Below are 25,362 nucleotides of genomic sequence, written 5' to 3' on the forward strand. Positions count from 1 at the left end.
AGAGGAAAGGGCACGCCCCGCAGGAAAGGCTCGCTGAAGGCGCCCACCAATCACAGGGCCCAGAGGCAGACTGGCATCCCGACCGACCAACTACTGGAAGCCTCTGCCTGCCAGCTCTACGAATCACCAAAGGGACCGCCGGAGTGACATCGCTTAGAGCTAACGAGAACTCATCCGTCAGTTTCCCGAGGCCCAATCAGAAAGCCATTTCGAGGACACTTATCCCCACCCTCCTAGGACGCATCCTACTTTCCCACTCTCGATGGGGCCGACAAGCCAGCATGCCGGCGGCTCGAGCTGGGGGCCAATCACCGCTCCACTACAGAGGCCGCTGTGCCAGGCGAGCCAATAGGCGGGGACGTTACTGAGGGCTGGCGCGCAGGCCGGTGCCGGAGGGTGGCGGCGGCCTCAGGGGCGGCCCGGCGCTGGCGGGCGCTGCAGGGCCCGCGCCCGTCACCCGAAGCGTAGCCTGGGCTTGGTCAGCTGGCTTTCCGTTTAGCGGCTGTAAAACTCCGTTACCGGACGCTACTCCTGACGCCTGGGGTGGCGAGGTGTTTAACCGCACTCTTCCCCGCCGGGCAGCCGGTGCCGTTTCTGTGGAGAGGCTGGGGCGAGCCCGCAGGCGCGGAGCCCATTGCCGGTTTGCAGCGGCAGGAAAAGGAAGGCGAATAAACGAGTGACGTTCTGAAGGCAATTAAAAACCCGCGGCCCCCCCCCCCCCCCCTTTCAGTAGTAAGGGACGTGCAGCTCCGCAGGGAAGAGAGGCGTTCGGCTCCCCTCCCCCCAGCTCCCACCCCCTTCACGGCACTCCCTCCTGCGGCCCCGGTTCGCGCCGCCGCCCGACGCAGCGGGCTCCGGAAAGCGCTAACGTGAGAGGCCCTTTCCCGCCTCCGGAGAGGCTTGGGCCGGCGCCAGACCAGCCGCGGGAGGCCCTCCCCCGGCGGCGGCGGGCGGGAACGCCGAGCGGTTCCCAGACGGGGAGAGCCCGCCGGGCCGCCGCTGCTGGGCCGCTCCGTCTCGGTCGGCAGCATCAGAGGCTGACGAAGCCCGGCCGCGCCGGGCGCCCTCGCCCTCGGCCCAGCCGGAAGGGGCGGCGCGGCGGCGGCGGCGGGTCCCGGCGGCAGGTGGCGGTTGCCGCGGCGCTGGGAAGCCCCGCTGCGGAGCGGAGATGGCGGACGAGGCGCTTTTCCTGCTGCTGCACAACGAGATGGTGGCGGGGCTGTACCGCGCCGCCGAGCAGGGCGAAGGGGTGAGTGGGGCCGGGGCCGCGCTTGGGGCCGCCCGGCAGCGGCCGGGGCTAACGCTGCGGCGGCGTCTCGTGTCTTGCAGGAGAACGGCCGGTGCACCACCAAGCTGGAGAGCATGGGCTTCCGCGTCGGGCAGGGGCTGATCGAGAGGTGAGTTCTTGCCTCAGCCTCGCCCCTTGCAGCGCTCCTTTTCCTGCTCCCGGGGTCGGCGGGCGTCGCTGCTCCTCGGGGGTTTTCCCCTGCGTCTGCCCGGCGAGGGCCCACGCCCCCTCCTTCCCGGCCTGCTGGGGCCAGGAGCGTTCGCTCGGTCGGGGGAAAGCTGCTCGCTGCTCTGAGCGGATAGGGGGTTATGCTGCGGATGTGTTCCTCTTATTAGGCGTTCTGGCATCCTCTCTACTGGCGTCTCGTTCTTGCCGGGGCCTGTGTTTGAATAACACAGGACAGTTTTGGACTACGTATTTGGGAAAGTGCTTTCAATCATGAAAACTAAGTCAGCGTATATGGTTACTTTTAATAGTTATAATCCTTTTTAATTGCACTTTTTGTAGACCTACTTTTCCATGCTTCCTACTTCTGGTACGTTTCATGATTTTCTAATTTGTTTCTTAAACATAATTTTGTGATTGGCTACTCTATTTCATTTTTCTAAAGCACTGTCAGTTCTTGGAACTTGACGACCGAGCACAAGTTCCTTGTTTCCCCAGGCTCTTTGGGGATGCACGATGACTTGCTGCACATCCAACTTCAGCGCCCTCATTCCGAGGTCGTGTGGAGACTCTTGAGCTTCTGAAGTCATGCTTTCGTTGAACAAAGTGGTGCTTTAGTGCCAGATAAAGACCCTCAAGGAAGATGAAGGGAGAGAATTCTGAAAAAAGCAAGAGAAAGGGGTCCCTTTTTGGGAAACAGGAACAAGTTTTACATGTTTGTTCCTATGTGTTAGTGCTTTTTTGCATATTTGAAGGACTCTTTCCAAGCAGTAGTATAGGTGTGAACTTTTTGTTTATCTTCTAGTTAGACACTTAGTTAAAGAGAAAACTGATGAAGTGCTTTGCACCTTACTGTACTTGAACTGTCTTTAATAATCATACAATTAAACCCATTTATTCTGCTGTCATGTTGCAGGTATTAAGATAATACTGTGTTGCTCTTCAGGTAAAATACTTGAATGCAGAGTGATGCTAGAATGTTACTGTACAATGGTTGGAAAACTAATTTCCATTAACGGCCTCAAAAATAATGTTGCATAGTACCATTTTTTGTGTTTTCTTTTTCTGTTTAATCGGTCAAGTTGTGTGTACCTTCATTATTGATATCTTTCTCACTTATCTCTTAGGTTTACAAAAGACACTGCCAGGTTCAAGGATGAATTAGATATTATGAAGTTCATTTGCAAAGATTTTTGGACAACTGTTTTCAAAAAACAAATAGATAACCTAAGGACTAATCATCAGGTACTAATGCTGTAGAATAAGATTTAACTTACAAAATCAGAAATAGTTTCAAGTTACTAGTGCATTTTTTGTTTTTTCTTGGTCTAGAATTAATTACCTGATAAGAAATCCCAAATGTTCTTTATTTGTTTTGTTTAAAAAGCAGATTTTTAAGGTTCATGTTAGCATGTGGCTTCAGAATACAATTTGATAATTGCTTGTGATGTCTTTATTGCCATCCTGTTTGAAAAGACTAAATGCTTTGACTTTCATATGTGCCGTTGCAGAGTTATGAACTGACAAGACAGTAATGGTTACAGTTGATTAACATTTAAACAGGAACTTTTTAATGTATCTCCCAATAAATTTTAGTAGAAAACTAGTGTGAGAAAGTGATATTGCTGTCTTAATGGCTATTTAAATAGAATGGCTGCCTTGAAGTAATTTTTTTATTTTGAAGAATATTTCAGTTTTTGGCATTTGAGACACTTAGTTGCACTCTACTGAACATACTTGTATAAGAAACAGCTGAAAAACTGCCCAAATTTGCATGTTGGTGACATTGTGTTGTATCTATGTCCTTTCCTATATCAACAGCCGCAATTTTTAAAGCAAGATCAAAATAACTTAAGGACCCATTTTACTAGAGTAAAAAATCTTTTTCCTTTTGAATGACTTGGTTTTCTTATGGCCATTTTCCTGTTGTACCAAAGTAGGAACAAGAGAATTTGTACAAGGATTGTGCCAAATAAAATAGGTTTGACTTTTCAGTGAGCTGTTTAAGTTATAGCTTTAACAGATAATAATTACCTTAGAAATCCGTTTTTGAATTCAAAGAAAGCTGCAGTATTGAGCTGAGATCTCAATTGTATATGCAGCCTTAATTTAACTTCAAGGGTTATGAAGTTCCAAAGTGGCACAGCCATTAGCAAAGAAATTAAAATGACAGGTGTAGATTAAGCTATACTGTGTCATACTTAATTTATTAAAATGGATATTGTGGCACAAAATTGTAATGTAGAAAACACTAGACTTTGATCATCTGCTGGGTGTTGCTTGTATCACTATTAAAGAAGATAATTCTTACTGAATTTGAGAATAAGAATAGTGACTTGCATACTAAATGAAGATTAAAATTTGAATGAAAAAAATCAGCATGCATTTGATATATTAACAGAGACTTTCTAATATGGAACTATTGTTTCTGATCACTGGAAGGACTCTTCCAAGAAGAATGTACATAAACATTTTTTAGAGTTAACTGATCATATTATTGTCTAGGGGTTCTGTTGTAATCTCACAATTAAGCATCTTTTGTTTTGATATTTCATGTAAGTAAATAATACAGTTTAAACTTAAATCACATATGTCTTAATCTAAAATTTCATTTTTCAACCTGAGAACATTTATATTGTATCTACAAATCAAATCCCTTTACATACAATGTTGATTACATGTTACTGTATATTCAACTAAAAAACTTTTTGTTTTTTTAAACAGGGTATTTATGTCCTTCAAGACAATAAATTTCGTCTCTTGACACAAATGTCTGCAGGAAAGCAGTATTTAGAACATGCACCAAAGGTACCCTTCAGTTTTATCCTTGGGATCTACCAGTTTGATTTTAATTATCTTGATATATTAATAATAACTTTAAATTTTGTAATTGAATGGATACAAACTCTTTGAATGGGCAGCTAAAATTTAGTCTCCAAAACCTGTGCTTTTTAGAAATGCACCTTGTTTCGGAACAGTGGATTTGATTTATGGTTCAAGAAACGGTTATAGTCATCGTGAAACTTGCTGTTCTTATGTTTGAGTTACTTGATGGTAGGAGCTGGTCTGCCACTATCTGCCGCTATCACACAAATCCTTTCTTTCTCTTTGGAAAGCATGTGCTTTCAGAAGTGTTTTTTAAATTTCCAAAATGTATTTGGAAGCTGCTATTTGTTACCTAGAACAAGCTTCTGAGACTATATGAACATTCAGGAAGATCTTCCACCAATTAAAAGTAGTTTTGAGTGTAGATGCTGAGTTAGGGAAATAGTTTAGGTAAGTAAAATCAGTGCCTCTGCAGAACCTCTTATGAAGCACTTCGGTTCAGGTGGATGTAAGAAATGGGGCATTCAGTTCCATTTTATGGTTTCTTAATTCTTGCTCTTCTTAGTAATCACAGTTGCAGGATACTGTTCTAGGGATTTTTTTTTTTTTGGTGTTTGGTGAGATGTTTCTTCTGTTTTGCAACATACACTCTAAATAACTGCAGGTCCTTGTATTCTAAGATGCGGCCTGTACAAGAATGCTATCTTGGACTGTTTCTCCTTCGTTGACTTTAATACCAGCTGTTAATTTCAGCCAAGTCTTGGGAATAATTGTTTAAGGATATTAGGTTCCTACAGGTTTAATAGAAATAGAAACAAGTGACTCAAGATAGCACCTCTAACAACAGGAGTCTGTATTGTGAGCTTTGCTGCACCATATATCAGAGCTTTCATTTGTTAGAGACATGACAAGTCTCTCAAGCACAGGAACAAAACCTCCATAGTTTTGTATTGTCCAAGTGTTAAGTCTTGTTCTTGAGTACTTAGTTTCAATCTTTAGCAACCCTTTAGCTTCACCCTTGACACTTAAAGTGCAACTTTATATTTAGTATTTAGCATTTACCTGTGGACTAATCAGAGGAGGACTATCGAATTTGGGAATAAAGAGTATTGTAACAGCTGAAGTTTCATCAATGCCTGCATGTAAGTAGTTCTCGGAGTATTCAATGATTAGCTTACTTGGTAACTTTTCTTCCTGACTTCATCACCGTATAAGCATTTATCAACATGGGATTAGTTTGAAGCTGCTGGGCCATAGGAGTCAGTATCAACTTCAGGGTATGGCTTGTCACTAAATGCTTAGTGTTTAGAAAATACTGACAAAGGGTGAACCTCTATGATACCGAGTAGAAAGCAAAACTAAAAAGTTCTATTTACATTTGGAAGCGTCAGATGCATAAGGATGTACGTTCAGAAGGCTATCTGAACAAAGGAAGATAAAAATAACTGCATATATGCTCTTTCTCTGCAGAAGTCATTAAGAAAGTTAGTAAGTGAAGTCCATTGTAACTACCCAAGCTGCTTAAGGTGGATTTAGAAATTTCCACAGACTTTGCACAAATTTTAAATTTAGCTGACAAAACTGTTGTGATGTGGGATGTGAATTGACTTAAAGAAAAAAAGAAAAGAAGGAAAAAGCTGTTCAGCTGGAGTTAAATTTAAATGCTAAATTTAAATAATGGCTAGATTGTTCACAACTAAACTGTAAGATTGAAATGTTCCTTGCTATTCCTTTTAACAAAATGATTACAAGAAAATAATTACTTGGAAAAATAATTCTCATGGTGGGTGATACTGTGATCTGACTTTGCTTTTTCTTTTCAGGTAAATTTCAGGTGATGATACAGAAGATGTAGAGCACATTCAAATCTGGGTATCTACCTTAAAAATCCTTGTGTGTGGATTCAGTTTCTTGGTTCAGCTTTGTATGTAGCTTGTAAATTATAGCAGTGCGCAGGCAGCACAATTTCAAAATATATAATAAAAAGTTCATCAAAATAACTTAACACTATCCTTGTATCTTGGTATGAAATTTATTCTATACCAAGGTATTAATGTCCACATTGTAAAAAAACTGTCTACTCAAAAGTTTTCAACAAATTATTTAAATTACCAAAACAGCACATATGGAAGACCAGAGGCATGTTTTGAGAACAGAGTGAAAGCCTGACCAAGACTAAATTAGACTAAGAAACTAATGCGTTTTGTGTCACCTAACATGAATGCCCAACTGCTACCTTTCCCTATTCACTCTGAACTGTGAGGCAGCAATTGCTTTTGTATTATTCTGAGGAAGCCATTAGCATGTGAACCAACAGCCTTCATTAATGGCATTCAGTGGAGGCTTAGTTCCTCTGTAGGAATGATATGTAGAAGAGAGAACTTACTTCTACATAGTTAAACAGTTTCTCCTACCTCCCTAAAATTAGGAGCTATTTTTTGTGTCAATAATTTTACAGCTAAGGTCATCTCTACTGGCCAGAGAAGGAAATTTGTTTTAGCTTGTTGTGCGTAAACTCAGTATTAATGTAATTGTTTTTAATTGATAGCTACAACTCACTTCTGTAATGAATGTGTGCAGGAAGATGATTAGGCCTGCAAGAAGCTATAAAGACATCACCAAGACTCTTGAGGACATTGGGGTTTGCTAGATACTACTTGTTACAAGATTTGCGTAACAATACATATCTTGCTATAGGTAAGAATGGAAACATCTTGTTAAAACTTTTAATGAATTTTGCTGTAAGACCTTTCTGTTGGCAGGCTCAGGCCTTATACTTTCAAATGAATCATAATAGAAACTGTTTATTCTGAACTGTGAGAATGCCTTGTGACAGTGATTCAGTTTCTACTTTGAGAGCAGTAACAGGCTAACTAGAAAAGCTAACACGTTAAAACAGCACCTTTGATTGTTATAACTACCTTCTGTGTTGGGAGAAGTATATGTTGTCCAGTTGCATGGTGGGCAAGAACAGTGGAGGCTGCTCTTCCCTAAGCTCTAGGGAAGGTCTGAAGTTTGCAATGGATCAAACCTTGTCTAGATAGCTGTTACAAGCTGCCAAGCTATAAATTATAAATGTTATAACCAGGAGTTTATTAGACTTGATCTTAAGATGTGACCAAATGCTGATCTTTCTGGCTATGTGAATGCTAGTTCAGATTAGCTGTAGCTGAGTAACTTGACAGTTCTAGGAAACATCTAGAGCAGAATGTGAACTAGCAGAATGCTGTCCCTGTTTATAGAACTAGCAAAGATGAAAGTAACTACAGTCGTGTGGTACTTAGTGGGGGATCAGCTGTTCAGCTGATTAAAAATGCTGGGTTCTTATACTGGTAGTTTATAGGAAGCCTGGGGTTGTTGTTCACCTTTGTAACTGATCTGTTCGAAATTGTAGGGCTAGAGAGTAAGCTAACTAGTATTCTTATATTTCATGGGTTCTTCAATTGCCAACTCATCCTGATTTCAACATGCTGAAAATGTGGCTGAAGAGACTAGAAATCAACTTGCACTACGTGTCTAATAGAGTGACATCTCAGTGTCATCACATTTTAGGCATCTGCAATGTGGTAGACATTCAGTATCAACACATACAGAATCATTGTTACTTGCATATCCAGAATGAAAACTCTAGTAGTTGTAGTAACTCAGTTTGATTTTTCACTTGACAGTTCAATACTACCATTCCGGATGCAAAAGTGCCAATCATTCAAAGACATATTAAAGGTTTATCAGTAAGTGGTTGTGGTTAATGATTATTTTTAATAGTGAGGAGAGGGACTTAAATCCTACAATATACAGAAAGCAGATGTCAGTTAATACTGTGTATCAATTTGCTGCTATCAGCAGAACTCACAGTTCCTTTCACATGGATTTTTAGTTGTTGAAGACAATTTGAACCAGAGGGAGTTGTGTATGTACCAAGCAGATGCTGATACTCTTGGCAAAGCACTCCATGTTAAATAGGCAAGCTAATGTATTTTTCAAGATACCATACAGAAAATAAATTTGTTCATTCTGTTTAATATATGCTTCTATTAAAAGCATTGAATACAGCTCTGTAATTTTCACTGGTTTCTGCAACTGTTTACTAAAAAATAATAAAACATAAACATTACTACTTCCTGAGTGGTAATACTAAAATAACTGTTTCAGTAACTTAGTTGCTATAGTTGAGCTGCTTAGCAGTGCTTAAGCTTGGGAACCAAAGCTTGAAAAAACACAGTCGTAGTTGTCTAGATTTCTATAGTAAGGCTGCTGTTAAATAGTATGAAGAATGAGAAAAGCCACAGTGTTTAAGAACACTCTTTAAAATGCTTCCATTTTATTAAAAAAGCCCTCAGTAGGTTTGTGTTAGATAAAGAACAATCATTTGTAATGTAACCTCAGACTGCACCTAATAGCAGTGTCCACAGGATTACTCAGATGGTAGAAATTTCTAACCAAGAATGTAGTTTACAGAGATAATAGCTTGAGAGATGATGCCAGACACTTCATTGACCATTTTATGATGATGGTGATGATGACATTGGAGACGGTGACAATCTCGTGCTAAAGCTCAGCTTAAGTTACTCATAGCTGTCCCAAATACCTTATCATGAGGGTGTTCTGAAGGCGTTGTATAGTGCTTCAGGTCTGAACAGTGCAGTGTCTTGCTGTTAACTCGGATAATGCTTTTTGTACCATGGCAACACAAAATACCTGATATTCTCAAAACAGTCTAGGAAGGCTCATCAGCCAAGTCACGTTGATCAAAGTACCTAGTGGAGAGAAGCGGAACACAGTAAGAAACCTGTAATGCAACATACTCCTTTGCCCTGAGTTGTTAGACCCCTTGCTTTCTAGCTCTTCTTTTAGTGTTTCTATCATAATTAGAGCTTGCAGTTCAGGGGGCTCATCCAAGGAAACCAGTAAGCTTAATTTACTTTTAGGTTTATCTTAAGTCCTTTTAGCTGAGGATATTTGCTACATAGGCCCAGGGCATTTTAATTGACTTCCACTTTAAAAGAATCTAGGTTAGGACAACAGTAATCACATACTTATTCTGGACATATTTTGCTGGTTTAGATATGTAAGTTGCATTACCTGCTAACTAAGCAGATTATCAAGTTCAGAGCTGATATTTGTTCTTCATTCTTGTTCTCCTGAAAGAGAAATAAATATTAGAACAGTTCTTTTGTTACCTGTGTCAAACAGAAAAGCTGTTACCTGCCATGTTACGTGCTTGTAATATTCCCTTCATTCTTGAGCAAACTTAGGATATGAAAAATTACTTACCAAGACTTCAAGAATTGAAAAATCATCCTCCTAATAATTTGCTAAGTTCAGGAAGTCCTTTGTGCAATGTTATATTAGATCTTACCTCTAGTACTCTGACTTCAGAGCATCGTCTTGCCAGCTGTCGAATAAGGGAGTGAGCTTCAGGTAGCAAAGGTTTTTCAAGGCATGCCAACAGTGCATAAAGCCATCTACCCTGTGTGTATTCAAGTAAGAAAGTTTTAATTATGAGCATTTCCTTGCCAACAGTGCATAAAGCCATCTACCCTGTGTGGATTCAAATAAGAAAGTTTTAATTATGAGCATTTCCTTGAAGTTTCTTGGAGTTCTTGTTATATAGAGTAGGCCTGAAGCATAGGTTTCAAAACAAAATTGCATTTAAGTGCTACTGCCAGAATTAAAAAGTTTTAAAGCCAAATTAGACACTACCCAGTAGAATTTTGTGCCTCTAGATAGGCTTCCTGTGAGCAGTACTCCTGGCTTTCCTGATTTTTTTTTTTTTTTTCTTAATACTAGCCAAGATATAAATTAATACAGCTTACACTATTAAAGTCTGAGGGAAGGATTATTTTAGTAATATCTAAAGATTATTACTTATCTATTAATTTTTAACTTCACAAATGGTGGAAAAACATTCCTGAACAGTGAATGTATCAAGTCAGATCTTTGTGGAATTAATGCTGTTGGATCAGCTTTAAGACTTGCACCATTGTGAAAACATGTCCTTAGCATTTTACTTCACTGAATTCTACTGCATGCTTATCAAATGTAACTTCTGCTACCAGTCTAACTTCTTAATTTAATTCCAGTGTCTAGTGGCTTTCATTATGGGAATAAACTAAAAGTCAACATGCACATTCTCTGCAGCATATTGGTTAAAAAGAAAACAGTCCTACAGAGAAGGACAGAACATGAAAGGCCTTTAAGTGACTCAAAAATAGTGAAACTGTGTTTAGTATTATGGAAGTAATTTTTCATTACTTTCTTGCTTTTTGGTACTGAATGAGATAAGATGCATCCACCAAGGTCTTTTGTAGATACGATGCCATTACATAGGTAGTCAATTTAGTTCTGGCCAAACTCCATGCTAATCTACCCTGCCAATCAGAATTTCGTACTAGGTTTAATTTGTCACCACACTAATGCAGCTAAGCTTTCTCATCTGTGCTGCATATGGAAAGATTAAATATGTCTTTGCCAGCACACTGTCATGCATCTCCAAACTAAAATGGCCATGTCGGTAAATACAGCGTACATCACCCTGACAGCTTAAGCTGGTCAGAATCAAAGCTGCTGCAGTCTGACCCTCTTTTCTCCCCAATGCGAACACTCATCTAACCTTGTGGTTTAAGTTAGTGTGGGGAATGATAAAAAGGGGAGGGGGGTTTGGCAGTACTTGATAGATCTGTATCTGTTATGTTTTGTAATTAGCCTTGCAAAAAGTTCTGTGAATACTCATTTCAGTATCTAATCAAGAAAGTTTTGAAAGTAACTGAATATGATACATGCATCTAGAGAACTCTTTAGAAAGTAGTTTTATATAAAATCATGAACAATTTATCCCTTGTTTAACACGTTCATGTGCAAGTAGTTAGAATGAATTAAAAATTACCAGTTCTGGAGTAAATTTTTTCTCTCCAAACCAGCTTATCAGGTATTCTAAGACACTGGTTACTGTTGCCTTCAAAAGAGGAACAAAGAGACAATACAATATCTGCAATGTTTTGTTTTGCTGTCCTTCCATCCCAAGAATTGTATTATAAAAAAGCAATGTGATTTTTTAAAAATATACACATTATGTATTTCTACTTCACTGTGATACTATATGGTATTTATTCCAGGTTGAAGTTACATATAAGGGTAGAGTAAGTGTTAAAGCACCAGTTCCTGGAAAAAAATTTGTATAAAATAGTCCTAGGTTCAGCTGGGAAGTAATTTTCTGTGTTAACAAAAAGTTATGGTTAAGTTACAGATTAGGAAAGAGGCATCACACTTGAGTGGTTGTTTCTTTATAAAGGTGACTAGTGGGAAACATAGTAAAGGAAGGGTAAGTGTGATTCTTCTAGCCTTGCAATGTACGCAAGAGTTCACTATCAAGTTGAAGGAGCGCACTTAAACACTAAATGAGAAATCTTAAAAACACTCCCAAGCACCTAATGGGGCATTCAGCAAAAAATTCAAAGATTAAATGTTCTATAGAGAAATTACAAGGACAAAATACTCTTAAAACTAGTCATGATAAATATTTACTAGTAAAGTTGTTTGTAGCTGAAGGCAAGATTATGTGTTTTCCTTGTAAATATACAATAATTGTTGTAATAAACAATTGCCTACTCTAGCACAGAAAAATAGGTAAGACCTCTACAACAGATAGAATATGAGAAATAATGATTTATGTAATGTCGCTATGGGATTTTAAGAGGTAGGCTTACCTGATTCATTCTGCTTACAATACTTAGCAAAGGGGGAAAGCCCACCTGAAAAAATCAAGTTCGAAAATGCAGACATTATCATAAACATTTTTGTTCTAATTTAGAACATACTAACATTTTGATGTGATGCTCAGACATTTGTAGTGATTTGAAAGTCTGTTCTGAGCTTCGAAATATATATAAAAAAAAATCTTCAAGCAAGTTCAAGATAAGGTCCAGTCAAATTTGGTATCAAAGAACCTTGTTTTTACTGCTATTTGTTAAAGTTTTGTTTTTTCAAAATGATGCAGTGAAGGGCATGTTTGTAGGATAGCATGTATGAGGACAGAAACCACATATCACCATTCAACAAAACATTAAAGCAGACTATGTAGAAAGCTTTCCGTTCAGTTCAGTGAGCAACAAAGTGATGTGATTTAGCTGGTAACAGATGAAGGAACTCTAACTTTTTGACTGAAGGGATAGACTTTTCCTCTGCTTCACTCAGTTTCCACTTGAAAGGGAAGAAAAATTGGGCTTTCTGGGCTCATTGGAGAGCCTACTTCCTATTTAGCACAAAGTGGTAATAAACTGTAGGATTGTTTCTGGCAGTTACTCTTGAAAATAGCAGCTGAAAATTAGATAGAAGTCCTATACTCACCTTTATGTAATCAATTCCTAGATTTTCATTATCAGATAGTGCATCTATTTCTGAGTATACTTTTTCACCCAGGCAGAACTTCTTCCAGCCTTCCTCATCCTCTGATTTTGGCTGAAGTAAATAAAAATAAGTTAAAACCGTGAAATATTGCCATCTTGAAGACAGTGAAGAAAAGACATGATAATATTCACAAGTTGTTACATTAAACTGTAAAGCAAGATTAACCACGCATTTAATGACTGGAAAAAAACCACAGCACTGTTATGAATTCTACTCACCATAGTAACATTGCTGTCCAAATGTTGTGACCGCCAGTGATTTCTGTGCTTGTTCAGGCTCTGAGTAATTAAAACAAAGCCAAATCATAGTTTAACTTTGCAGTTATTTTATCTGAGCCATAATTGCTCTTCATTATTCTTAAAATGTATAAAGAGTGTATTTTATGATGTTCTATAAATCAAGAGAGGCATAACTGGCGAAGTATTTCCCATGCCTCTTAGTAGAAGCGTAACTAAGTTGCTCATGCTGGATTTCTGGAAGTAATGTTAAAAGCTGAAGGAATTTAAAGTCGACTACATAAAGTTAAGTTGAGGTAGTAAGCTTTAATAGTCTTCTAGAATTTTCTTGGTGTAACAAGCTTAAGAAAAAAACCCCCTGATTTAGTCCAAAAGCACACATAAAGCCAATATCCTGTTTCCAACAGTGGTCTGCATCTGTATCAGATGTCTACAGAACTGTTAGAAAGGTGGCAAGTGTGCTTTCCTAGCATATTTCTTCTACCTGACAGGGATGCCATATAAGACAAATTGGCCTGCTTGACAGTTCCCTGGACAGAGGTGTAAACTTTTTGTAACAAGAAATTTTTCCCCCAGTCCAATTGTTATTGTAGCAGTAAAAATGACCACTAACAACTCTGTAACTAACAGTAGCTGATGCATAGTGTTTAAACAAGTGACTTCTGATGCTCTTTTTTCTCTTAACTATTTTTTAGGATATTCTCATACTTCACAGCGTTAATTCTGGCACAGATGAGAGGACAATTGATTTGTGTATAAAAGAAATACCTGTGTAGTGAATATGCCTTTAGATGTCAGTTTCCTTAGTTCTACTAAAACCTTAGATTATGCCTAATATACAATATACAGTGTGATACCTTGTAGAAATAGGGGCTAGCTCAATGTTTACAATGTAGATGCAGTAGTACAGATCACTGATTTACCTCCCTGAAAAAACAGGGTAAATGAGCTTATGCAAAGTTGAGTGCTACAGCAGCTTCAGGGCAGCTGGTTATACTTCAGTTACTTGAGGTATTCCTACAATGCAGTATCAATGCATTGTAAACATGCCTTCTGCAGTACTGGAGCCATAAATGATCTCTACTTATCTCTTTATTATGTTTTGCATTTCACCTTGTTTGAACTGTGGATAGAGAGAGAGACTGCTTGATTCTCCTTTTTTGTTCTGTTATTTAAGAGCAGGGTGGAAACGCAGTAGGCAAGATTTAAGTCTGTGCTAACACTACAACCTTACAAATACATTCTACCAAATCAGTATTTCCCCTCATAATGGGTGCCACCACTGTCAGCAGTATCCTGAATGGACAGTGTGTTCTACATACATGGATTTCCTGGTGCGTTAGAATCTACTTGTTTTTCAGTTACTGTTGAGTTCTGCAGAATATTCCTGCTAGCACTAGGTTTGAATATAACTGCATAACATCACAGGGATTTTTTTCCTCCCTCAGCTACTCTATATCATTTAATCTAAATACTGACAGCTATTTTTGCTGAAGTTGAAGGATAATTTTTTTTAAACATGACTCTCTCAAGAGGTTTATCAGAGGTTTAAAAGCCACACAGTATATACTCAATTCTTTTTCAAGAACTTAAAACATTTGTCCTACCATAAAGTCATAACATTTCTATAATAGATATAAGGTTGTTGCCCGTAAAGCACAGATGTGTTCTATCTAGACAGTGCAAGTCCCCTCACACACACCATTTTGTACCTGACGAACAGCTGAGAAATTGGCCACTTGCTGCTGCTGCCACTTGAGCGTTGGAGAGTATCCTTCAGGAGCAGGCTGACATCCAGAAATCTAAGAAAACACTGGCAATAATTATAATGTAAAGAAAGCTTTATAAGAAGAACCCTTAAGAGCAAGAGAATCAGTAAATATTTACTATCGGGTAAACAATATCCTTTAAATCTTTGCTTAAGGAAGGTAATTTCATGACCACATCCAAGACTGACTTAACAGATGGTTTAGACAAAATTTCTTCTGACTCTTCTCATATGCAAATAAGAAGGAAGACTAAGTATTCAAAATACATGATCAAAGAATTATTTAAGGTCTTCTTTTTAGCAATTGTTCTGCCTTAATTTCCCTGTTTATAAAAAGCAGGGTGCTGTTTCCTTATCTTGGACAGCTGCTATGAATCTCAGGAGTTCTACTTGCCAAGATAATAAATTGAGGAAGACAGAAGACCACCGAAGTATCTTTTAGGAAATTAACTCTGACAGTTAAGTAGACAGAACCTCTTTAAAGATTAGCATGAAAGATTTATTTAAAAAAACCAAACACCTTTCTACAAATGTTTAAGAATGCCACTACAAAGAGATGAGACAAATGAACTGAATAGTCACAGAAGTTACATGGTTATATGTCAGTACTAGAAACTCTTCTTGAGCAATCTAGTAGGTAAATTTCAGATTATAGTTTTCACTAGAAAAAGGCAAACTTGGTCTCTTGAACTATTTGAAAGCAGACTAAAGACCATGCTGGCAGGGCAGTGTGACAACAGAAAAATCTGCTTGGGCAGTAAGGAAAAATTCCAATAAAATATTCCACAAAAAGGAAAGAAGTGGTGCTAGAATTTCATCTAACTTTAGCAAAGCTTAGTTGCTTTTACTACCCTTACCCTAGATGTATATTTAAACCTAAATATAGGTATGGAGGTATCTTTTGTCTAAAGTTTATGCAGGTTTTTTGATTAAATACTTGTAAAATTTAATGCAACATTTGATTTCCTCAGACAGTAAAATAGTCTGCTGTGTATCAAACAGTATGGATATTACCAATTTAGATCAGTTAAATACTGCTGTTAGCCAGCAGTTGAACAGGTGCTTCTTCAAACCCAGACATTTAATTCTGTAGATGCTTTTAAAATCCAGCAGTGCTATTTAGTTATGCCAACCGCTCCCCCAAATTAATACAAACATTATGATATTAAAGCCTTTCCCCTTAATTTTTTTCCTCTCAAAACAAAACATGTAAAATCTCTCAAACTTACCGAAATGTTTACTGTCTGCTTCTTTCTCAATTTTTTGGGGTCTATTTGCGCCACGACCACATCTGGACATCGAGCTGCTTCAATCCTACAAAATAAAATCAAGTGGCTGCATTTTTTTCTTTTTGTAACAGGTGGTTATATGCCGGGTGTCTCTGAAATACTGCACCTGCGGAAACCTTCAGGTGAGTAAAACACCCACTATACGGGCAATTATTACAGAGGGTTTGACTTGAGAGTTACAGATCGAGTATTCTCAGTTGCTACACGACTGCTCTGGCCTCCTCGGAGCTTGCTTACATCCTAACTTGCCCGAAGCGCGGCCCCGGGAGGTCGCCGCTGCCGGTACGGAGAGCCAAGAACGGGACCTCCACCTTTCTGCGGGAAGCAGGGCGGCACCGGCCCCCAGAGCTGCGGATCGCTGTGGAGCTGCGAGCCTGCCCGAGGCTCGCCGCCGCCAAGCGCGGCGTGCAGCGGGCGTTCCGCGGCCCCACAGAAGCAGCAGCCCCACAGAAAGCGGACGGGTTTAGAGGCGATGCCGGACGGGATCCCCGCCGCGCCGGGAGCACTGGGGAAACGGCTCTTCTGGCTGCGGCTGGCAGGTTAACGATAGCACGACGCAGCAGCCCCCGCGCACCCCAAGGCGAAGCTCGGCCCGGGCAGCATCGGCAGCCGCGCCGCTCCGGCGCGGAGGTGACGGCGGCGGGCCCGGCCCGCCGCCCCGGCCCGCGGGAGCGTAGCCCTGCCGCCCCGCCACTCACTGGACGCGCTTCAGGTACTCCTGGGGCGTCCTGGGAGGCACCGTGGGGTCGAAGTCCTCGGCCAAGTCACAGTCATCCACGGGCAGCAGCCGCGGCATCAGCTCCTCCACGCCCGGCTCCATGGCCACGCCGCTACGGCCGCCCGCGCTCCGCCGCTCCCCCCCCCCGGCCGCGGAGGCCGCCTCACCGGGCAGCGCTGGGGCCGGCCCGCCGCGACGCAGGCGCGCTGGGAGGCGGCGCGAGGGGCGGGTTGCTCTCGCGAGAGCGGCGGCGCTGAGCGGGAACGTGCGGGGCCCTGACGGCGGGGCGGGGGCCTGCCCGCGGTGCCCGCCGCCTCCTCGGCAGCGGCGAGCGCGTCCTCGGGGTTAACGGCATAGGGAGCGCGTCCCGGGAGCGCTGCCTTTATAAACACCCGCGGGCCTCCCGTCTCCTCGTGGTCCTTGCGCCCTTGATAAGGGCGCGTTGGTATTGCGCTCTGACGTAGAGGTGATACCGTGAACGTGCTCAGTGCTTGGGGCTGCGGCACCGGGGAAGAAACCCCCAAGCCCTGAGCGGCGGCCTGCTCTGGAGGTGGCGGCTGCCCTGAAAACCCGGGGAGGGGAACAAAAGGAAATTTGGCCAAAGAGCAGTGCAGAAGGTGGCTGTGCCAATTCACTGCCCATCAAATTAGGCCTCTTTCTGTGGTGAATCGGTGTAAGCCCTTAATAACCATTTTTGTTAGGCCCTGTGCGGTTATTCTAATATACCGTGGTTTTTGCGAGTGGTTCTTTAAAACTCATCCATTAGTGTTTTCTACCTGTGGACATCTAGTAGTAATAATACCTGTCCCTTCCTTGAAATGCTTTGAGATCTGTGGATGAAATCAGTTACATAAAAGTTAATTGCTATAAATTTAAACAGAGTTCTCATTGTGGAAGGGTCTGTGCCTGAGTTTTTATTTTGTTGCTGTATGGGTTTATCTAAATACTATTATGAGGGAGTATCCATGTGCCAAATCAAAAGCAAGGTAGCGTTAGCACAGAGGGGGGTCGTTTCTCAGTTCAGATAAAAAGCAGAAGCATAACGCTGTAATCATTTTGTATTATGAAATTCCTGTTATGTAAAATGTCAATCTGTATATTATTTTTTCCTATTAGTTCTGCATGCAAAGTCAGTTTGGTGCTACCCACAGTCCATCTAGTAGATGGGAGTAGCTCTGAATACTTCTGACATAAGTTCAAAACAAGCAATGCTTTTTTTTCTGCAAGGCTGTATTTTAGCAGTTCTGAACAAACATCTACCCTAACTCCTCCTCTCCACTGGCTTTTGTTTGTTTTAAGGTGTTTCCAAAACCACCTACGTGTAACAGGGAGCTTTAATTCTGAAACCCGGATCTAACATCCTACTCGAGTATTCAACAATTGCAGTCACCACTAGAAATAAAACCTGCTTAGCTAAAACTACAGTGAGATTTCTGGAAAGGCTGACCAATGGTCAAGACAAAAACTTAGGTGAGTCCAGCTGTAAAAAGTTCTAATACTTTGGTAATATTCAGAACTTATTTTTTCTATTTGTCGCGAAGTCAAGAACTATGAACAGAAAGAGAAACCACAGATAGAAATATACTTTAAATAGACTTTCTATCTTTACTTTTTCTGGAACTTTCCATTGATATTTTTAAAATGAAGTAATGTATTTTTAATTATTACAGGTAGTCTTCCACGGATAATAAAATTGTTCCTAACAAGTTTTACCAACAATGTTGATGCAGTGGCTAGTAAACACGACTCACTGGAGGAAGAGGAAAAAGAAACTGGAAATGAATATTCTTTCTCCTCAACTGCCTAGGCATTATGGAAGAGTACTTTTCCAAAGATGGGGTGAGTTGCCATCAGTGGATACGCACTGCTGACTTAAAAAATCTAACACATCAAAATTCTGCATTAAGAAAAATGAAATGCTTTCACTGTACATTCTAATACAATAAAGTATTTTCTTGTAATGAGTATACACCATGTTAGGGTCCTATTTGCTGTTCTGTTTTTTTGCTTCTCCTTGCTTTTCTCTGTGGTTTGCACCATTGTAACAGCTGTCACATTTCTTGAAGTTTAGAGCATTGGATTGAGTCATTATGCAATGAAATTTAATTGTGCTAATGACTGATTAAAAATACTGTATACCTTTTATTTGTAGTGAACTTTCAGAATAGTAGACTTTCCTGTTCTTCCTTCTTCCCTTTTAAGTGTCAGTTGCCTCTTTTTCTCTTGTCTATAGAGTTCATCCCGAAGTTCTGACTTTGGGACTTGCCTCTTTTCAGTGTAACTTTCTGAAAATGTTTCACAGAGTATTTGAGTACTTTTGAAATTATTGCTGAATTGCTTTCTGTGCATCTGTTTGAATCGCCCTGTTGTGTGGGTTTTTTTTTTTTTTTTTTTTTTTTTTACAGACTGAGGAGGTTACATGTCCTTGGCAAGCTACTGCTTAATGCTCCCACAACCGGCAGTGAGATTTGTGGATGTGGAAATTTAAAATCCCTCCCTTTAAGTTCTGCTGTTGTTACCTGCTCATGTTTTTAGGCTGAAGAGGACTGGCAAACAATACTGGAAATAGTAATGGCATAGAAATTCTATGATAATTACATTTGACATATAAGAAAAGAGGATAAGGATGTTTTAGTCACTTATATTTGTTTGGTGGTCATAGCATGTTTTCAGAGCTGTGGTGATGGAGGACGTGGTAGTGAGCAGAAAGTTTTTCAGTCCTCCCCCATGTCCATATGGGTTGCACTGAGATATCTCAGGAAAGAGAGAAGTTACTGTTCTAGCCTTTTGTGGCAGGCTTGCTTAAAACGATTCTGAAGTGCCCTGAAATGTAAGCATCACTGTAACTTGGGTTTGGGGGAAAAAAGATAACCACACTCACAAAACCTGAACAAAACTGTACAGTTAATGGCTACATGAAAGTTATTGTGTGGATAGTAAATAAACGTGTTATATTTCTCAATATTTATAAATATGAGATAAAGTATTGTCTCAGGCTAAAAAACACCAGGAATATAATTTCAATATATTTTTTCCCAGGCAGTCCGAAGAAACACGTAAACAATCTTCCAGATTAAAAAGTTGCCATAAATGCACATGGTGGAAGACTGGCAACAAGCAGGGTTGAATTCCAGGACTCCCAGCAGCCCGGCTGGCTTGGTCCCGAGGATTTCCCTGAAACAGCCCCTCGCAAGCAGAGAACAAAGCAGCAGCAGCAGCGGAGCAGTACATCCACCGCCGGGGACGAGGACGGCTCCGGTAACTGCGGGCAGAGGCGCAGCCCCGGGCGAGCCGAGCGCAGCCGAAGGGTAGGGAAGGCAAAACTCCCCCCGGTGGCCGCGATGCCTCCTTTCCCGAACGGTTTTAGGAGCGAGATCGAGACAAACGACCTTTAGAAGAAATCTGAAAGCCGAACGGGGCAGAAAGCACAGGCGAGCAGGAGCCGTCAGGACGGTGAACCGAAGGTGAGCGGTGAGGGATGACTGACACCGGGCCCCTCCGCTCCGCTCGCCGCTGAGGGCCGCGGGGCACAGGCGGGCTGGCCCGGCGGGAGCGGGGCCGCAGCGGGGCGCGGCGAGGACTACCCCCTGTGTGCGAGGCGGGGAGCGGCGGGGTAGCCGCGCAGCAGAGCCCGCCCCCCGCCCCGGCCCGCCGCTCTCTGCCCCTTGACGTGGCGCGAACTCTCCCATCAGCCATGTTGACTGCGTCGGCAGCGCCGGGGCGGCTGCGTGCGTGCGGCGGAGAGCGAGGGAGGCGGCGGTGGCGGCCGGGACGCGGGGTGAGCGGGCAGGGCAGGGGCTGGGGGGGGGGGGGCGGCGGAGGGCGCGGGGAGCCGGAGCGGGCCGGCGGCGCGACCTGGGGGGTGCCGCGGTGAGGAGAATCCTTCGCCGGCGCCGTGGCGGCAGCCCCTCTCCTCGCGCTGCGCGGGTACGGGGGGCACCCCAGCCCTCGGGCCGTGGGGCTCCCGCCCGGCTGCTGCGGCAGGAGGGAGCGCGGTGGGGCGCTCCCCGCTTCCCCTCACGAGCCTTGGGGCGCTCACGCCGCCCTCCGTGGCGGTGGGGGGGCGGACCCCCGGGCGGCCCCGAGGGGCCGGGGGTACCGCCGGCGGCTGGTCAGCGCCGCCCGCGGCCTCCCGGGCCCCGGGCCAGGGGTGCGTGCGCCCCTTCCGATGGGGCGGGGAGCGCCCAGCCTGGCCGCCGCGGCGGAGGCCGGCTCGGGGCAGTGCGAGCGGCCGCCGAGGGCCCCGTCGGGGGGCACTCGGGTAGGGCCGGCGGGGCACGGCCTTTGGACGGCCGGTCCTGCGCCGGGTGTGCAGGGCGGCTCGCTCCGGCAGCGGCTGCAGCGCTGCTGTCGTGGAGCTCTTCTGTACCCGCGTCGTGCCGCTGCCGGGGGCTCGGACAGGGGCGCCTTGCGATATAGGTAAAGCTACACAAAAATGGTGTTTAGGCAGGCCCTGCTGCATTTGATTATGTGGTTTTAATTTAGGTGGGTTATTACATAAACTGGGTGTTTTTTTCCTAAAAAAAAAAAAGTCCTCAGTGAGCAAAACTGGGAGAGCAGGTTTGGAGGATGGCTGCGTTTGAGTAGTGAAAATGAAATTCTTAATGTTGTCAGTTTGACAACTTGAAGTTGCTTTAGATAAGTACTAAGTCATTCTCCTCATATATTTGTCTTCTCCTTGGAATTGAAATAGATTTGTATCTGAAATGCTGATTTTGGCATACAAAAGGAATTAAAGGTTTATTCTTAATCTCTTATTTTACCAGATTGTTAGTGCATAATAAACTGAAAGAATAGGTTTGTTGTAAGAAAAGCGCACAGTGAACTGTACTGATTTAGTGGTATGTAAATATGTGGTCATATGAGGGACTCTGATCCATCTGTGCTGGAGCTCTTAAAGTGCTGTAGAAAGAGAAATGTTTTGATTTCGTTTGTATGTGTGTCCAAGGATTAGTGGATATTATTTTGGTGATCTTCTCTGTTGGGACACATTTACGTGTGGTGTGTAAATGTTTAAAGGTGCTGAGATGAAGGAGGAGCTTTTAGAATAATCTATTTTGAAGAAACGATCGTTACAGTTTGCAGTTGTTTCTAGGAGCATTTCAAAATAACATCTTTTCAAAGTAATGTATTTCAAAACCATTTATTCAGCTATAGGATAGCTTTCTGAATGGTCTATCAAGCACATTTGATGTGTGCAATGGTTAGAAAGTCTTAACTGTACTCTGGCATCTAGTCAGATTTCATGAATGCTATTACTGACCTGAGAATCAAGCCTTCATAGTCAGGTATAATCTGTGCAATTGACTCTTTGTGCATTTCAGATGTGGCTTCTTTGTGTGACACAGAGTGAGATTGCCATGGTGTGGGGATGCAAGGTAAATTCAGCCTCAGCAGTGGGAGGGAGGAAGAAAGCAAGCCAGGAAGGACTGCTGGTCTTGTCTGGATGTCCCATTCTGCAGCAAAGCTAAAGTAGTGACACCCCAAGATGGGAGCTGTTGCTGTTCAGCTGTTCTGAAAATCACTTTTCTGTGGTCTTCTGAGCTGGGCAGTACGTATTTTGTGGCATTCAGGTGTGTGAAGTTTGGTATGTAGCCTGTAGATCAGGAGGGTTTGCTATTCCAATGTAATACATCTGCACACCTATCCCAGAAAATGTGCCTGCGTAGCTATAACAATGGTACTGAAACTGAACGTAACCTATCAGACTGTGAGTTTCACATTTGATGAATGATGAAATATGTAAGCATTATTGGCTCTTGTAAGGGAAGAAAAGGATGGAAGAAAAGATGGAGGAAAATCTATTAGCAGGTTCTGCCTTCTGAATAGGAAATGCATACTTTACTAGAAGGTGACAGTATTTAACTCAATAAATGCAACAGATCTTTTATGTATATATGTGTACTTTATTAGTCACCGCACACTGGTGTTCGTACATTGCCCTCTGAGGAGCAGTAACTGAATGGTAAAAGTAATGTCCACGTAAAACCATTTCAAACATAGCTAGAGTAAAATGTGGAGGAAAGATTTTAAAGTCCAGTACAGAAGGTGGGAGTTCACGTTGCAGTGTGTGGAGATGGAGTTGGTGGACTTTGTAGCAGATGCCTATGGAATGGCTGAAATGGCCTTTAAGTTGCAATTTTCTCTGTCTTCTCAGGAGGTAATTTTAAAAGGAGATATTATTCAATTTGTGGGTATAGCTGAGAAAGTTGCCTCAAGCAGATTATTGTATCAATACCTCATTTTTCAGGGATAATGTTCCTTCACCTTTTTTACAAAACACTGATGGATTTTGATGTATTAGGAAAGAAATCTCTTAAATTCTAGATCCTTTTCCAATACCAGACTGTTCTTTCCTCTCATAGCTGAATTACCTTATGTCTACGATCCCTCTGTACTAATTATGACTTCCAGATATCCTCTCCCTTTGCTTTCACTGAGTTTTGTTCCCTGCCTGATGGCCTTGTTCAGCCCAATGGCCTTGCAGCAATTTGAGTAAAAGTGATTGTGGAAATGCTTTTCTGCACAAAGTCCCGTATGGCTCCTTGTGTTGCAATTGCCATGACATGTAGATTTGCTCCTAATATCAGTAAGATGACATGTCCATTAAAATGTTGGCAGAATAATTATCATAGTATTTCTGTTACAATGTGGAGATAAGGGATAGTGATAGCACCTGTGGAAAACTTTGAGAAGTGTACTCTATAGAGTTAAGCTTGCCTGTCAGTCTGTGTTTTATAGGAACAATTTTGAGACTGCTTTTTGTAGCTATCATCACATGCTGACAGTTGGTTATCTCCTAATGATATTAACTGTGAAATGTGGGGCTTCTCTGTTTTATGGATGTTGTTAGTCTGTTTTCTTAAAAGTCAGCATTAGAATAAACCCATTAAGTTAAACTATAATTTAAAAGAACTTGAAAAGTTTTTAACTGTCATAGAAACTAAAGCTGCAATGCCATTATAATTTTAGTAAAGAGAGCTAGGTCTTTATAAATGGAGAGTTTCACAGGAGTCTCCTTTAGCATATGTAATTGCAGGACTAAGAAAGTCAGTGTGCTTGTGAGAATTCCTGATTTAAATCCCAATCCAGGAGGATTCCAGCATTTCTAAAAGCTGTTCATTAACTTAGTACAGCCTAAATTGAGACCTAGGAGTATTTTCCCAGACTACCTCTTCGGTGGTTCACTTAGACTTTTACAGTAAATTCTTAATTATTAGGCTAGGCAGTGGGAGTTTAGGTATCCTAGTTGCTGCAAAGTCTGTACTCGATGTATTATAAAATGTACTGGGAAGCACGCAGCAGGTATTCAGGAACAGTGTGTATATAGCTGAGGGTTTTTGGGTTGGGGGGAGGGAGTGTGCTTCTTGCTGGCTTTCCCAGATGTTCACAGGTACCTGTTGAGCTTTTCAGATGTGTCTGTGTTCCCCAGTGCTCCAGCTTCTGAGTAACTGTAGCTGAAGATTTTGAAAGCCTTAGGTTGGTGCCCCAAATGGTAAATTTGAGTTGAAACAATTGTTGAAAGGTGCATCTTCATAGATAATGTAGTGGAATATGGCACTTGTATTTCTTACAAAGTTCTTCCCTAGCATTGCTGTAGAGATGTACTGTTGTGGAATGTTATGTTGTTATTCCTTTATATTTGCATGTAGGCTGCATCATGAGTTACTGAAAATAGGGTTAGAAAACTCTTACAAAATTTGATACAGCAGAAGACATTAAACAAGTACACTTAGGAGAAATACTTTTTGCTATTCGATTCTTAAAAGAAGTTAGAGGATTAAACAGTTTGCAAGAATGAATCATTCTTGAATAATGAATAGAATGAATAACTAAGTGCATTAGTGAAAGTCCTTAAAGCAGCGTGTATATTTTTTTGTAAGCAAGTCTTTTTATAGTGTTAGCGTGCTGTGTATTCTCTACTCTGACCTACCCTAGAATTATTGCTTTATTTGTAACATTCCTTGCCTGAGTTTGTTGTTTTAAGTCAGGAAGTGATCAGAAATGGACTATTTTAACGCTAGGTATTTAACTTGCAACATATCAAATATTTGTTATTTTGAAGAGGTTGCTGCATGCTAGGAGTCTTAATTTCTTTTTGTTTCACCTTGGTATTCTGTGCATTGCCTTTAGGATTTAAGCATTCCAACACTCTGCTAATGGTTATCTTTTTATTTTAGTGATAAACAGAGAAGTGGACCATGACAACCTTCCTGGAATTTATCCAGCAGAATGAGGACAGAGATGGAGTTAGATTCAGCTGGAATGTTTGGCCTTCAAGTCGTCTTGAAGCCACAAGAATGGTAGTCCCGGTGGCTGCCCTCTTCACACCACTGAAGGAACGGCCAGACTTGCCTCCTATTCAGTATGAGCCAGTTTTGTGCAGTAGGACCACGTGTCGAGCTGTTCTGAATCCCTTATGGTAAACCTAATACATACGATATGCCAATATTTTACCTTACAAACAATATTTAGAATAGTGCTACTTAAACTATGCAAAAGATCTGGTGTGTGGAAGTTCAAGTACTCCTCACATGAGTATACAGCTCAGACTTCCAGATCTTAGAAGTTTCTGCACATAGATTTGCATATGTAACATATATACTTAAAGCATAGCTTTCATTTAACCAGTCTTTTCAACGTACTTAAGTAATGATTAGGTATGT

At 41.8% G+C, this 25,362-nt stretch overlaps 3 protein-coding genes across 6 annotated transcripts in view; 2 read left to right on the forward strand and 1 right to left on the reverse strand.

Moving 5' to 3' along the window:
* The first annotated feature begins 773 nt into the window (after positions 1-773).
* Positions 774-8,393, forward strand: TRAPPC6B (trafficking protein particle complex subunit 6B). Of its 2 annotated transcripts, none has more exons than XM_030004455.2 (7): positions 774-1,249; positions 1,330-1,397; positions 2,581-2,698; positions 4,178-4,261; positions 5,328-5,421; positions 6,103-6,151; positions 6,828-8,393. In XM_030004455.2, the coding sequence occupies exons 1-6, from the start codon at positions 1,169-1,171 to the stop codon at positions 6,132-6,134; spliced, it is 477 nt and encodes a 158-aa protein (XP_029860315.1). In that variant the 5' UTR covers positions 774-1,168; the 3' UTR covers positions 6,135-6,151; positions 6,828-8,393. The 2 variants fall into 2 exon arrangements, 1 of the variants encoding a protein (XP_029860315.1); XR_003921939.1 differs by having other exon boundaries at positions 775-1,249; positions 6,103-7,638; positions 7,682-8,393.
* The window catches only part of SEC23A (SEC23 homolog A, COPII coat complex component), a 43,346-nt gene continuing 24,874 nt past the window's right edge, over positions 6,891-25,362 (forward strand). The window contains exons 1-6 of one of the 3 annotated variants that reach the window (XM_041122008.1): positions 6,891-6,976; positions 16,050-16,100; positions 17,996-18,166; positions 18,367-18,535; positions 19,736-20,004; positions 24,877-25,118. In XM_041122008.1, coding sequence (XP_040977942.1) covers positions 24,898-25,118 — 221 coding nt within the window. In that variant the 5' untranslated portion in view covers positions 6,891-6,976; positions 16,050-16,100; positions 17,996-18,166; ... (1 more) ...; positions 19,736-20,004; positions 24,877-24,897. Of the gene's footprint in view, positions 6,977-16,049; positions 16,101-17,995; positions 18,167-18,366; positions 18,536-19,735; positions 20,161-20,368; positions 20,475-24,876; positions 25,119-25,362 lie in introns of those variants that run through there. The other 2 variants (XM_030004393.2, XM_030004410.2) reach the window with 2 other exon arrangements.
* Positions 8,571-16,896, reverse strand: GEMIN2 (gem nuclear organelle associated protein 2). Its single transcript, XM_030004442.2, has 10 exons — positions 16,677-16,896; positions 15,919-16,003; positions 14,634-14,723; positions 12,904-12,963; positions 12,626-12,736; positions 11,986-12,030; positions 11,166-11,234; positions 9,639-9,749; positions 9,362-9,420; positions 8,571-9,036 (listed from the first exon to the last, which is right to left on the reverse strand). Exons 1-10 carry the CDS (start codon positions 16,796-16,798, stop codon positions 8,997-8,999), a joined length of 792 nt encoding a protein of 263 aa, XP_029860302.1. The 5' UTR covers positions 16,799-16,896; the 3' UTR covers positions 8,571-8,996.

This window comes from Aquila chrysaetos, chromosome 2 (assembly GCF_900496995.4).
Source record: "Aquila chrysaetos chrysaetos chromosome 2, bAquChr1.4, whole genome shotgun sequence".
Taxonomy (NCBI): Eukaryota; Metazoa; Chordata; class Aves; order Accipitriformes; family Accipitridae; genus Aquila; species Aquila chrysaetos.